This window comes from Hypomesus nipponensis, chromosome 22 (genome assembly GCF_054491055.1).
Source record: "Hypomesus nipponensis isolate SF chromosome 22, ASM5449105v1, whole genome shotgun sequence".
NCBI classification, from domain to species: domain Eukaryota; kingdom Metazoa; phylum Chordata; class Actinopteri; order Osmeriformes; family Osmeridae; genus Hypomesus; species Hypomesus nipponensis.
In genome coordinates this window covers 1,661,969-1,675,249 of record NC_140382.1, presented here as the reverse complement: position 1 = coordinate 1,675,249, position 13,281 = coordinate 1,661,969, and the positions used below count along the sequence as shown (strand labels likewise).

At 40.1% G+C, this 13,281-nt stretch overlaps 1 protein-coding gene across 6 annotated transcripts in view; it reads right to left on the bottom strand.

The window, feature by feature from the left end:
• Window positions 1–13,281, bottom strand: part of ythdc2 (YTH domain containing 2) — an 84,751-nt gene that overhangs the window by 20,428 nt on the left and 51,042 nt on the right. For all 6 annotated transcript variants that reach the window (XM_084686266.1, XM_084686270.1, XM_084686269.1 and 3 more), the window contains 4 exons: window positions 8,349–8,554; window positions 2,691–2,886; window positions 798–904; window positions 346–465 (listed from right to left, as the gene is read on the bottom strand). In XM_084686266.1, coding sequence (XP_084542392.1) covers window positions 346–465; window positions 798–904; window positions 2,691–2,886; window positions 8,349–8,554 — 629 coding nt within the window. The remainder of the gene's footprint in view (window positions 1–345; window positions 466–797; window positions 905–2,690; window positions 2,887–8,348; window positions 8,555–13,281) is intronic.

Here is a 13,281-nt window from a genome sequence, read left to right as displayed (position 1 = left end):
GAAAGCGGGCCCCACAGAGTACCGTCACACGTGTGATTCTGAACATTCCAACCGACTATTTTCCGCTAGACAAAAACTATATGATAAACGTTATAGTATGGCTTCAAAATTTACAAGTAGGAGGCTAACAAGTAACACTAGCAGGTAGTAACATTGCTACAAGTATTATGCTAGGTTGCTAGGTAACGGAAGCTAACGAAAGCTAGCTAGCTTCCGTTTAGAAAAAATAACTCACTCTGGTGGAAGCGTTGGTAATATTTAGAACTCACTCCTCAATAGGTTAAACCATAGGGTAATTAGTTTTGGTTGTTTGGCCATTATTTAACCCCTACAGTATCAACCCACCGACACCAGGGCTCGTATGGTCGCCTCATCCAGTTGGGACCATGGCTTGGAGGGGGAGCGGATTCTCCTGAGGAACAGCCCATGCCACTTCTGTCTCAGCTGGAACACCAGGCCTGCTGCCTGAGGGAGAGAGGGGAGTAAGTGTACGGAAGCTTAAAGAAAATGAATGTAGAAAAAATAAAAGTAGCAGACTTTTTGCTTGAATTATAATTGAATTATTTCTAGATGTTCTTAAAAAGCCAATTTTTGTTTTGCTCCAATGTAAATTGAAAAATTACTTATTTTCATTTCCAACAAAAGAAATGGTGCATGATTTGAAAATGCACAGCCATGACTATGAATGAAGCTACGAAAGTAGATCAAACTTCAAACAGACAAATCAAGAAAAGCCTGATCAAGCAAGACAGCTACACAGTGTCACGGCTGGCAAGTTTGTGGTCTAACGTCCCTACCTCTTGGTCCAGTTTAAAGTTCAGCCACTCGTCAATCTTCATCTGGGCCAGGTGGGTGGTAGAGTGGTCTTCCATCTCACTATCACTGCTCTCATTCACAACCTCATCTACAGCAAGCAGATGAGATAATTAATCATCATTAACCAACTTGCTACCACAATACGAAGAGTAGAGATATTCGAGTCGTTACAGAAGCTGAGGCAACAACAAAATACACACAAAATTGTGTAGGCCTCAGAAACCCTTTTTAACGTAAACAGTGTTAAAATATGGGTAAAGACCACACTTTACCATTTTTTATGAAACTCCAATGAATATAAACAAGGGACCCTTTCACCGGAAGGCATAATCTATGGAGCTAGAAAGCTGACAAAAGTATCTGAATTTGAATATGAAACATCTGAAATATTTGCGTGTCGAATTTCATAAAACTGAAATATTTTGCTGTTGAATATATAATATCTGAATAATTTGTATTCCAAATTTAATAAAACTGAATTATTTTGATCCAAAAATACAAATTTCTAAAATTCAGATTGCAGGAATTCAGATTTTTGAAATTCAGATTGCAGGAATTCAGATTGCAGGAATTCAGATTGCAGAAATTCAGATTGCGGAAATTCAGATTGCGGAAATTCAGATTGCGGAAATTCAGATTGCAGAAATTCAGATTGCAGAAATTCAGATTGCGGAAATTCAGATTTTGTCTGAACTAGGCCAAAGGTGAAACAGCTTGCCTTCACAGGGAAAAGTAGACGATTTCAGAACGACCGAATATAGACATTCTCTGACCGAATTTTACCCCAGAACAAAAGCTAAGAGTTGCTCGTTGGAGGAAAAGTATGGAGCAAGTGCTTATGAAACTTGTGTCTTCTCCTCTGCCAAAATCGGCAGTTACTGTTACCAAGTGAGTCGAGATAGAGTCAGAGGGCGGCGGAGACCGATGGAAGATGCGGAACAACTGGCAAAGCTATAGCCTATATATTTATGTTCCGTTGTTCTCTTTTCTGTGTTGGAGTTTTTTTAAGAGCTTGATGGCATATCAACATCCAGCCTGATATAAAATCATGAACTTCAATTGTGTCTCTTAATTATAATACCCACACAGAAAATCCAGGTTGAATCAAGTCACGCTAGCTAGCTACTGTATTACTAATAGCCAATTTTGGATGGTTAAGCATATTTTTCATTGTCTCCTTATGCCTATCAAAGTCAATGTTCAGCCTATAGGCTATGTTCATTTCCTAAGTGACATTTCAGATCGGTTATGGATAGTGAAATATTTGCTGTTTGAGAGATCGGACATTTGACAGCATAGATATATGGAGTTATCTATGGTTAACAGGATATATCTGTAGTGCGGCCGGGTGTGATTGGATTCATTGTCCACATGTCGTCTGGAAGTCAGTTTCGATCAAATGCCAACGATCTCCATACTAGATCTTGCCAACGTATCTTCTACACATCGGGACGTATGTGTGCTATCCCAGATACTTGTGTGTGATCTGGGTATTCCTCCAACTAGCAACTCAGTTTGTTCTGAGGTAAAGTTCGGTCGTTCTGAAATCGTCTACTTTTTCCTGTGAAAGCAAGCTGTTTCACCTTTGGCCTAGTTCAGACAAAATCTGAATCTGAATTTCAGCAATCTGAATTTAAAAAATTTGAATTACTGCAATCTAAATTTTAGAAATTTGTATTTTTGGATCACAATAATTCAGTTTTATTAAATTCGGCATACAAATAATTCAGATATTATATATTCAACAGCAAAATATTTCAGTTTTATGAAATTCGACACACAAATATTTCAGATCTTTCATATTCAAATTCAGATACTTTTGTCAGCTTTCTAGCTCCATAATAATCTTACTGTAAACATTTGCCAAAGCTTACCTTTTTGTTCAGTGGGCCCTTGCAAAGCGGTGCTGGGTAGCTTGGCGCAGCCTCCAAAAATGGATACTGTGACAGGTGACACTACAGAACAGCAGCGGATACTGGAAATCCTGTGCGCTCTTGTCATCTCGTCAAAAATGAGCCAATCAGTGGGGAGCGCCTGGATGGCGGCCACCTGACCATTGGCCGGGGGGATCTGGATAGACCAAAATAAATATTTTTAAGAGTTTAGAACTTTGTAATGTTCTTTTCAATAGGGGTGCTCCGATCAGGATTTTTGAGGCTGAACACTAGAAGCAGTATCAGTTTCAACTTCCATGGCGATTAAACCCCTTTCTGATTCTGACTAAGGGGTCGAACCCTACGCATGCACTACACTGGTCAACATATTGACGCCGCCCTTGATTACGGGAAGGTTTTTACGAAGGTGGACTAGCAGAAAAAGTGTTGTTTGCCAGTACTTTGTCAAAAGAAGGCGATTGAAGTTGAGCCACATGTTCAATTTGCAATGCCGATTTGTCTCGTGGTGGCAAGGACCCTAAACCATACACAACATACCCGCTGTTAAAACATCTGTGTATGAAACATCCAAAATAAATTCAAGAAATCTAAAAGGCTAATATTTTGGATATTGATTGGATCTTTAGATAGGGTTAACACAGCTATTTGTCAAAATACTTTTTTCCACTTGTCTTCCTGGCATAACGTTGCCTATTTATTTATTTTTACAGTAAATGAATAAATGAAAAAAAATACACTGCTGTGGACATTGTTTACTTAAATAATGTGTTTAGTGTGTTAATGGACTGAGGTTGGGAATATGATTTGGTATTCGGTTTAACCCCCAAAATCTGGATTCGGTGCATCCCTTATTTTAATAAAGAAGTTAATGTTTAATGTCAAGAATCGTGTTATTTTACTGGTATTGGCACCGACCACTGAATTTTTGTATTGTGACACCCCTAGTTACTAGTTACCCCTAGTTGCAGTTTCAACTGCAAATTTGTGTCAAATGTCACAACTTTTTACATTTCTGGTCTAGGGGCTGCCATTGACTCCCACGGAACCAGCATTATAATAATAATAATAATGATACCTACACAGAGCTCGACAATAACAATGGCCCGGGGCCAGTAAAAAGTAACGTCGGGACAGTTAAACTAGCAACTCACTGGCCCAATCGGGCCACTGCAAATTATTGATTGAGAGAAAAAATGTTGCATCGTAAAAGTTAACATCCTTCAGATGTTTTGCTATCTGCTAAATGCATAAATAACTTTGCAGCTCGTGGGGCACACAGTTGGCAAATCAAGAGTTGAGTTGTGAGTGACGAGTGGTTGTCAAATTGTAAATCTATAATCACGATACATTTTTAACAACTGGCGGGAGACTGGCGCAAGATAATAAAGTGAAGATGGCAGCAAAATAAAGCGACAAGCTCAACTTTTTAATGGAACTACGATGCACTGTGTTGTCTGACGTATTTTTCCATCTAAAGTAGACAGAAGTGGATCTTTTAAACTGGCATCGACAATTTTCGAAAACAATCCCTGACCAGCCATGCTAGCAGAAGGCACCTGGTGTGCGTGACAGCTAAGCGGATGGTTGACAATCCATCTTCCAGGCCGTTGACCATGCTGGTCAGGAATTAAATGCAGATGCCCATCTTGTTATTGCACGACATAACGGCATATAACAAACAGCATTTAAACAATGGCATATCACGTAATAAAGACGGGCCAGCCGTTCGCCTCGTTCCCTAGGGCAGCAGAAGAATGGTGTTGACTTAGGTACTTCGTATCATACTGATGAAATGCTACGGAAGCTTCTCTATATTAGCATTAAGGGACGAGAGGTTTCAGTTTCAGCCAGACAGAGTTATGCAGAGATGAATGTCAGCAGGGAGGAGAGCACGATTGTAGATTAAAAGTCTATTGTTTTGCTGACTATTACCTTTTTATTTTTATCACCAGAAATGTGATTTCATTTTTGTTCTTTTTATATCCAGGATGTGTTTAGTAAATAGTTATTGGTAACAGAATAACATAACTTATAAGTCTTTGGTTTTGTTATAACAATGATAAATTACAACTTTTGGAGGGGGGGGGGGGGCCAGTAAAAATTGTCTTGGGGCCAGTAAGTTTCAAACACACTGGCCCGGTGGGACGAGGTTCAGAGTATATCTAGCAAGTGTGGTGTGAATCCATCAAAGACTTGCTGATATATGAGCCAACTTCCTGTTTGGCGGCTTTGCTGATGATTTCAGGGGTCTACAGGTATAAACAAGTTAAATTTAAGACTTAAGACCTTTTAATACCACTTCCAAATTAAATTTAAGACCAAACTTACAATGGAAATACAAATCAAAAGTGGAAATATACAGTAATCTTTCTAAATAAACACACTGATGTCTGATCAAAATGAACAGTATAGTAAAATGACAATAATCGGTTGAGTTTAAGAACATTGACGAAATGTGTGTAATTGAGGTCAGATGGCATTGTTGGCTCTGGATTTCCTATCGTAACATCCAGCGTTTCAGTAGCGTTGACATTGTTGCTTGCGGTGGAAATGGTGGAGCATAAACTAGCAATTGCAGGCTGCTGGTGTGCATTCACATAGTCTCTGTGCTTTTTGCTCTGCACGTGCGATTCCATCGCTCTGATCCCCAAGTTTGAAATTCTTCCGACACGCAGTTCGCTTCATAAGCATTTCCAGGCACCAACCTTAACCAAGAATACTCGTTCTTTTCAAGCCATTTGTAATTGATCTTTCATTTCCCCATGTTTATAAGTTGAGTGGCTATCAACCATTGCCGATGCTTAAAGTCATCAAAATCTGCGCAGTAGGCTACACTCTGACCCAACCATAGACAACGCAGCGCATATAGCCTGCAAAAATATGCGTCTTGGCAGAACAGATTGCCTGCATTTTCCAGGAATGGTTAGAACCGAAACTGTACAGTAGCGAGTGGTACGTGACAGTACTAATGTAAGTACTTGTAATAACTGAAGTCAATATATGTAGCCTACATTTGCATTTCAATACTTTGAGTAAATAAAGTTGTTAATCATAATTCATTATTTTCATATGAAGAACCATGTCAATAAATGACACCCTATGATTGCAAATGTACTTTCTGGGTATTATACATATTGGAAACTACAAACTCATGGATAGAAATCTGTTAAAATCACTCATATATCTTTATCACAACTGAAGTTACATCATTTTAAAGTCGACCTGTGTCAAAAAGTGATATGGGAGAAAATCCTTTTGTTCGTAATGACGTTGTGAATGTAAATGTCAGTTTAAGTATGGGCTACATTAATAACTTCAGCAAGTTATTTCATTGATCAGTTGTTTTGGGCTGCTGCAGCACTCAAAAGAGCAGGCAAACTAAGCTTTTGATTTGACATGGCTTGAAAATCTTGCTCGCTGACATGTCCAAAACCCGTTGAAATTAACAGTTTTTCATAAGTAATCATATACCTTTTGTACATTACAATGAAGTTTAAGGTGTTAACTATAACATGAAAAATCTTTTTTTGATTCGAAAACAATTTTCGATCTTTTATGGCTTACAGCCAACAATGAGCGGCCGCAACATCCACGGGTTTCCGCAGGCCCCCACACATTTAAAAAATAAAAGTTTATAGCCTGTTCTCCTATTCAAAAATGACCGCGGCGTAGTTATGACAGTAAACAAAAGCTGCAAGACACCCAATGCAACTGCCACGAGACATTTGCGTACCACTATCAACAGAACAGTGTCATGTATCAGTGGAGGCGCTGCCACGTACCACTAGCTAGCGACACATACCACTAGCTCCATTGGCACATACCACTGTCCCGTGCCAGTTGCTACAGTACAATATAGTTTTGGTTCTAACTACCTCTCGCATTTTCGCAGTGACATGACAAAAAAAATTATTAAGACCCATCCAATCTGAATTTAAGACAATTTAATACCTTTTATGGCCTTATTTTGAGGAAAAGTAAGTAAGACTTAATTTATATAGCACATTTCATACAAGAATTGCAGCTCAAGGTGCTTAACATAACATCAACAAAAATAATAATACAAGTGATAAAAGTAATAGATTTAAAACACAACAACCCTGACTAGCCGCACTATCTGCGGTCTCTCGAATCCGTCTTAGACCAGAGCTGCCTAGTGCAGTTTCCAAAACATATAACACAACAAAACACACCACAAACCAGAAGTCGCAGTCTTTCTGGTATCTCAATACACAGTCTTTGTGTTTTCCCAATAAAACAAAAATAAAGTAAATTTAAAATAATTAAAAATATATATATATATAATATAATATAATAGATATAATAATACAAATAAAAGAATGTAACTCAACAAAATACAATCTGCAGTCCTTGCGGGAAATACAAAACACACAAGCCGCAGTCTTTGCGGTATCTCGAGCCATAGTCTTTGGGGTATCTCAAGCCACAGTCTTTGTGGTTTCCCAATATAATTAAAATGTAACTCAACAAAATAAATAAAATGTAACACAAACGCAATAGTGCAAGTCAAAACACAAGCCACAATCTTTGCGGTAATCCAAAGCAAATCTATAAAAACAATAATATATCTACTAAAAGTTGTAAAACCCTTCTGAGATAAAATTAGTTAAATGCTTTGGTAAAAAGGTAGGTTTTAAGCTGTCTTTAAAAAATGTATTTTTGGCAAAGTTTGCAGCGAGCCTAGTACCTGGAGCTGGGTACTGCTTGTAACCAACGGCAGAAGTCACTGTGATCTAGCCATCTCTTGTTGAAAGTACACTTTCCCATTTTCCACACGTGGCCGAACAAACTAAGGCAGTGACGCAGATTATTTTGCGGGCAGGTATTGCATTTATCACGGGATTTGTAGTTTTATCACCGCGTACGTACCAACACCGAAATCCCCCAGAAAGAACTACAACACACCGAACCAACGTTCCGAGGGCAACGTTCTCTTTTTTCAGAATTTTAGACTTTAAGACCCCACGGGAACCCTGTCAGATTAATGTAACATTTTAAATAGACTTTGCCAATTAAAAAATTATGTTATTTTGTTTAGTTGTTTGTTCACAATCGTGATCTCTATTTTATTCTCAATATATCCAGAATTGTGTAATTGTAATACATAGCTTGTGTATGTATCATTTTGTTCTATTTAAAGTCATGTATAGAAGGTAGGGCCCGAAAATGACTCAAGCCCAGGGGCCCCCACCGCCCTAAGTCCTGCCCTGGGTAGGACCACCAGACGGTTGTCAGAAGAAGACTGTAGGTGGTGGTGAAAGGCTGGAGGAGAGACTGGATGTAGGCAGGTGCAGCCCGTATCAGTTGAATCTGATACGGGCAGTGATGGGTAGCCAGTGAAAGGAGATGAGGAGCAAGGTGACATGGGAGCGTCTGGGAAGGTTGAAGATCAGGTGGGCTCATGGGAGACCGGCGAGAAGAGAGTTGCAGTACTCCAAACTCGGAGAGGACAAGTGCTTGGACTTGCAGCTGGGTGGAATGCTGTATGTGTGTAATATGTGGCTTTGCAGGTTTGCTGCTTGGCCACAATAAGAAACACAATAGGCGGCTTTGCAGCTTGGCCCCCAACTAGTTAGGAAGTAACTAACAAAGTAAATAAAAAGTTCCACCCCTTACCTTCTTGTACTGTGGTTGGCTGAGAACAGAGGTTGGGTGGAAGCGGACTTTCTTTTCCTTAACCCCAGAGATGGAGCAGGTATCCCGGTCCACGTGGATCACATTGGGGTACATCCCTGCCACCAGGGCCGCCTTTACCACTGCCCAGTTTTCAGAGTTCAGATTAACATCCCGGATGTCTCCGCCACCACGCGCTCGCACAAACCCTGGGAACCAATGTAATGTATTTGCTTTACTATTCCGTAGGGATGTAACAATATAACGAGGTGCCATATATTATGATGCAAACATTTTACAATACAGTGCTGCTTTAAAGTTTGTGAACTCTCCATACATGTAAGTAAGTAAGTAAATTGTATTTATAAAGCACACTAACACAACAAGGCTGACCGAGGTGCCGAAGCACAACAGAGGATGTACTTCTTTCGGCAGCTGAAGAAATTCAACCTGCCAAAGACAATGATGGTGCACTTCTACTCTGCCATCATTGAGTCCATCCTCACCTCCTCCGTCACCATCTGGTACGCTGCTGCCACTGCCAAGGACAAGAGCAGGCTGCAGCGTATCATCCGCACTGCTGAGAAGGTGATCAGCTGCATTCTACCTCCCCTCGAGGACCTGCACACCTCAAGGACCCTGAGGCATGCGAGGAAGATTATGGCCGACTCCTCCCACCCTGGACACTCTCTGTTCAAGTCACTCCCCTCTGGCAGAAGGCTGCGGTCCATCAGGAACAATACCTCGCGCCACAAAAACAGTTTCTTCCCTTCCGCTGTTGGCCTACGCAACAAGGCCAAGGGATCACACTGACTAATAACTTCCTGCTTAAAACACATTTTGCACTGCACTACAAAATTGTATCCTGTACATTTGTATTTTTTGTAATACTTTTGTAATACTTTTTTTTGTAAATTACAGGCAACTTATATTTTATTTTATGTTATTGTATATTTTATTTTAATTCTAATTCCACTTAGTAATGCTAGTTTATGTACCCTTAGTATAGATAGTCCACATATTTAAATTTAAGGTTCCTATATGTTTATTGTATCCACCTTCCTGCAAAGCAAATTCCTTGACTGTGCAAACATGGCGAATAAATCCCATCAAAAGCACAGAAAATACATCATAAAATACATAGTAAAAACAAAATACAAACTGTCAATACAGTAAAATAAGTAACATTACAACTCAATAGGTAGTGGGAAACGCTAGTGCATATAAGTGCGTTTTAAGTTTGGATTTAAAAACAGACAATGAAGGAGCCTGCCTGATAGAAAGGGGAAGTTGAATCCACACCATAGGACCAGCAACTGCATAGGCTCTGTCACCTGTACGTATGCAGCGTGACCGGGGAGTGCATAAAAGTAGTTTGGCCGCAAACCTCAGTGACCTAATGGGTGCGTGTAGTTGTATGAGGTCTGAGGGGCCTGTCCATTAAGAGCTTGAAAAACAAACAATAACATTTTAAAACGTATTATATACTGGACATGCACCATCTGAAGACGGGAGTGAGGACTGGGGGAGACCATCATAAAAGGAATTGCAATCATCTAAACGTGAGGTGATAAAAGCATGAATAACTGTTTCAAGGTCTTGAAAAGAGAATGCAGATTTAAACTTAAAAATCAGTCGTAACTGATGAAGTGTTTCAGTGTCGCAACCTATGAAACCGAGTCTATGATGAAACCGATATACTTTACATGGGTACTGACACTACTCATGGTCAGGTAAAATAACCTTTTTAAATGTACATCCAAACACCAATTTGTACAGCAGACTTTCCAAATAATGCACACAAACAAATACAAATTGTGTATTTCCATTATTTATTCAACAAAAGTGGTTTCTCAAAAAATTAGCAAATATATGTGAACAATTTTAGTTAGTAGCTTGTGGCACGTCCTTTTGCAGCCATTACTTCAACCAAACATCTTCTGTAACCACTGACCAGTCTCTCGCATCTGATGTTGGGGATTTTTGCCCACTCCCCCTTGCAGAACTCAGCCAGTTGAGAGAAGTTGGAGGGATATCTGGCATGTACCGCCCGCTTCAAGTCTAGCCACAACATTTCTATTGGATTGAGCTCCGGATTTTGACTAGGTCAATCCAGAATACAAATCCTCTTTTCAAGCAATTCCTTGGTAGTTTTAGTAGGGTTAAGCCCAATTTATACTTAGGTCGCAGACACTTTTCAAAAGGTCGCCGACAGAAATGGCGTCACCGTCGACACTTTTAACCGTCGCTTGAAAGTGTCGCCTACCAGGAGAAATTTCTACTGGCGCTGATGTCGTCACATAGTGTCGCGCAAGTGTGATTGGCTAGATAGACGGCACGCGTCGTTGACTGCATTGTTTTGAATTTTCAGTGAACGCTCAACAGCTGTTTAAGATGGAAGGAAAAGAGGAGAGATTGGCAGAGCAAGTTAGAACATATCCACACCTTTATAATGCCTGTCAAAATTTGCTACAGCCATTTTTCTCCGATCGATCACCTAGGCTACAAAGCGTAAACAATGTAACCATAGCTATGTGTTTGCCGAAGTATAAATGCAGCAGCTTCAGCGACACTTTTTTTCTTCGTCTGCGACCATTTCAAAAGTGTCGGCGACATAAGTATAAACTAGGCTTTAGTGTTAGCTTTGGGTTGTTGTCTTGTTGCAGAACCAGTTTTCGGCTTAGCTTCAACTCCCTGACTGACGCCGGAGATTACTTCTGATCAAGTATTTGTTGATAAGCCTGAGAATAAATGTTTCCCTGGATAATATGGAATCTTCGAGGTCCGGAAGCAGAAAAGCAGCCCTAGACTGTCACATTTCCACCACCATGCTTCACTGTTGGGAGGAGGTTCTTTACTTGGTATGCAGTGTTGGCTTTTCTCTGAACAAAGCAGTTTTGATTGTGACCAAATAATTTGTGGCCAAGTCGCGAAGCCACCTAGAGGTGTGTTTACACATGTTACTTTTGAACAACATGCCCCAATGTCCAAAATTAGGTATCTTTGGATTCCCTGGATCAAGACGAGTTCAACGCACTCTATGACATCATACCCAGTTCTATAGATTCTCCGCCATTTTGAATGTAAAGGGAAAACGTTTTTTCGCTACTCCTCCTACAATTCTTGTTGAATCTTCTTCAAAATTGCCACAGATGATCTTCAGACCAAGCCTCACAAAAGTTATCACATGGATTTTTGATTTTCGAAATCGTTTTTTAGTTACAGCCACATAAATTTGATGTGGCTGTAACTAAAAAACGATTTCAAAATGAATTGATGTGGCTGCCATTTTGAATATAACGTTTTTTTCGCTACATCTCCTATAAGGTTTGTCCAATCTTCACCAAATTTGGCACAAATCATCTTCACACCAATCCTCACAAAAGACATCACATGTTTTTTTGATTGTCTAAACCTTTTGACTGGAACAGCCAAACAAAGTCGTCAACCAAGCTACCATAAAAGAAGTGAGGTCATATCTCAGAACCTCTTTACTGCATTGACACCAAATTAGGGACTAGGGACCCTGTTCTAAAGAAGTCCAAAATAGGTCATGCCATTTCACCTCTAGGTGGCGCTGCAATAAGCAAACATTTTGCACCAATTATCTTCAGATCAAGCCTCACAAACGTTTTCACAGGGTTTTTGATTTTCAAAACAGTTTTTCCAGTAAAGCTGATCAAAGTTGGCGATGAAGCCGCCAAAACAGGAAGTGAGATAATATCTCAGGAAATGTTTGCTGAATTGACATCAAACTTGGTACAGGTGTTCGGGACCCTGTTCCAAAGAGGTCCACAAAGGTTGTGTCATCTAACCGCTAGGGGGCGATCCCGTGTCTGACATGTTAAATAGTGATACCAGCTGAATTGATGTGGCCGCCATTCTGAATGAATAAAACGTTTTTGGTGAATATCAAAAATTTACCTAATTTGGCACAGATTATCTTCAGACCACAATCACTGTGACATGTCAAAATATAACTGAATTACAGCTGTTTAAACTTGGGCCTAATCTGACCACGCTTGCCACAGGAAACACAGCTAATATTTTTACCCGGTAGCTGAAATCTGTGATTTCCAGCACTGAGAATAGCTCACTAAGATCAATTGGTGTCTTGGAAACGTCAACGTCAGAGGTTCCAATCCAGCCAAAGCTGACAAGCTTTTTGGAATGTCTCTGATTCTCTGTTTAGCGAGACTATAAGCCACTGCAAAGGAAGCCAGGTACACCACAGTCACTAGATGTCGAAAGTTTCTTCTAAGTCATCTGACCTGCTTGGCCACCACATTGCTGCTTGCAGCTATATTTTTATCTTGGACTCAGAATGAGAATGGACTTCCAGAAGGCCTCCTTTCAGCAACCCTCCTGAAAGGATGGATCTGTCAGCAGGCAGGCCAGAAAGAGTCACGACAATTACAAAAAGAATTGACTTAGTTTTTATGAGCTCGATGTCGGATCATGCCACCAATCCACAACAGAGTGGCTAGCGCGAATGAAAATCTCTCTCAAGAGTGCTTAAGTACAGTACTGGACATGTTCAAACATAGAATGCACAGAATCGCTTCCTTAACGGGTCTTCAGTGTCAGTACACTGATACACTAGAACGTACAGACAGGTGAAGTGGTCGTTAATCACATAAGCCCTATTTGTACATGATTAGCCTTACTGCCTCCTAACTGTCTGGACCGTGTGCTTTCTATGTCTATATTCTACTCAGAGTTGGGCCTCGGTGTATGACCTCTTGCCTTCACAGACTCGAGCTTCTATGTACACAAAAAATCTGCATATCAGTTCCTTCCTATATCTGTTAATTGATTTTAATCAATTTGCCACATGTGAAATCTCTATACCAATGTAGCCTGCACCCTCTGAATCAATATGGAATCAAGTTGAATTCCCATCACAATTATCAATGGTGCATGAGTTATCAGCCAC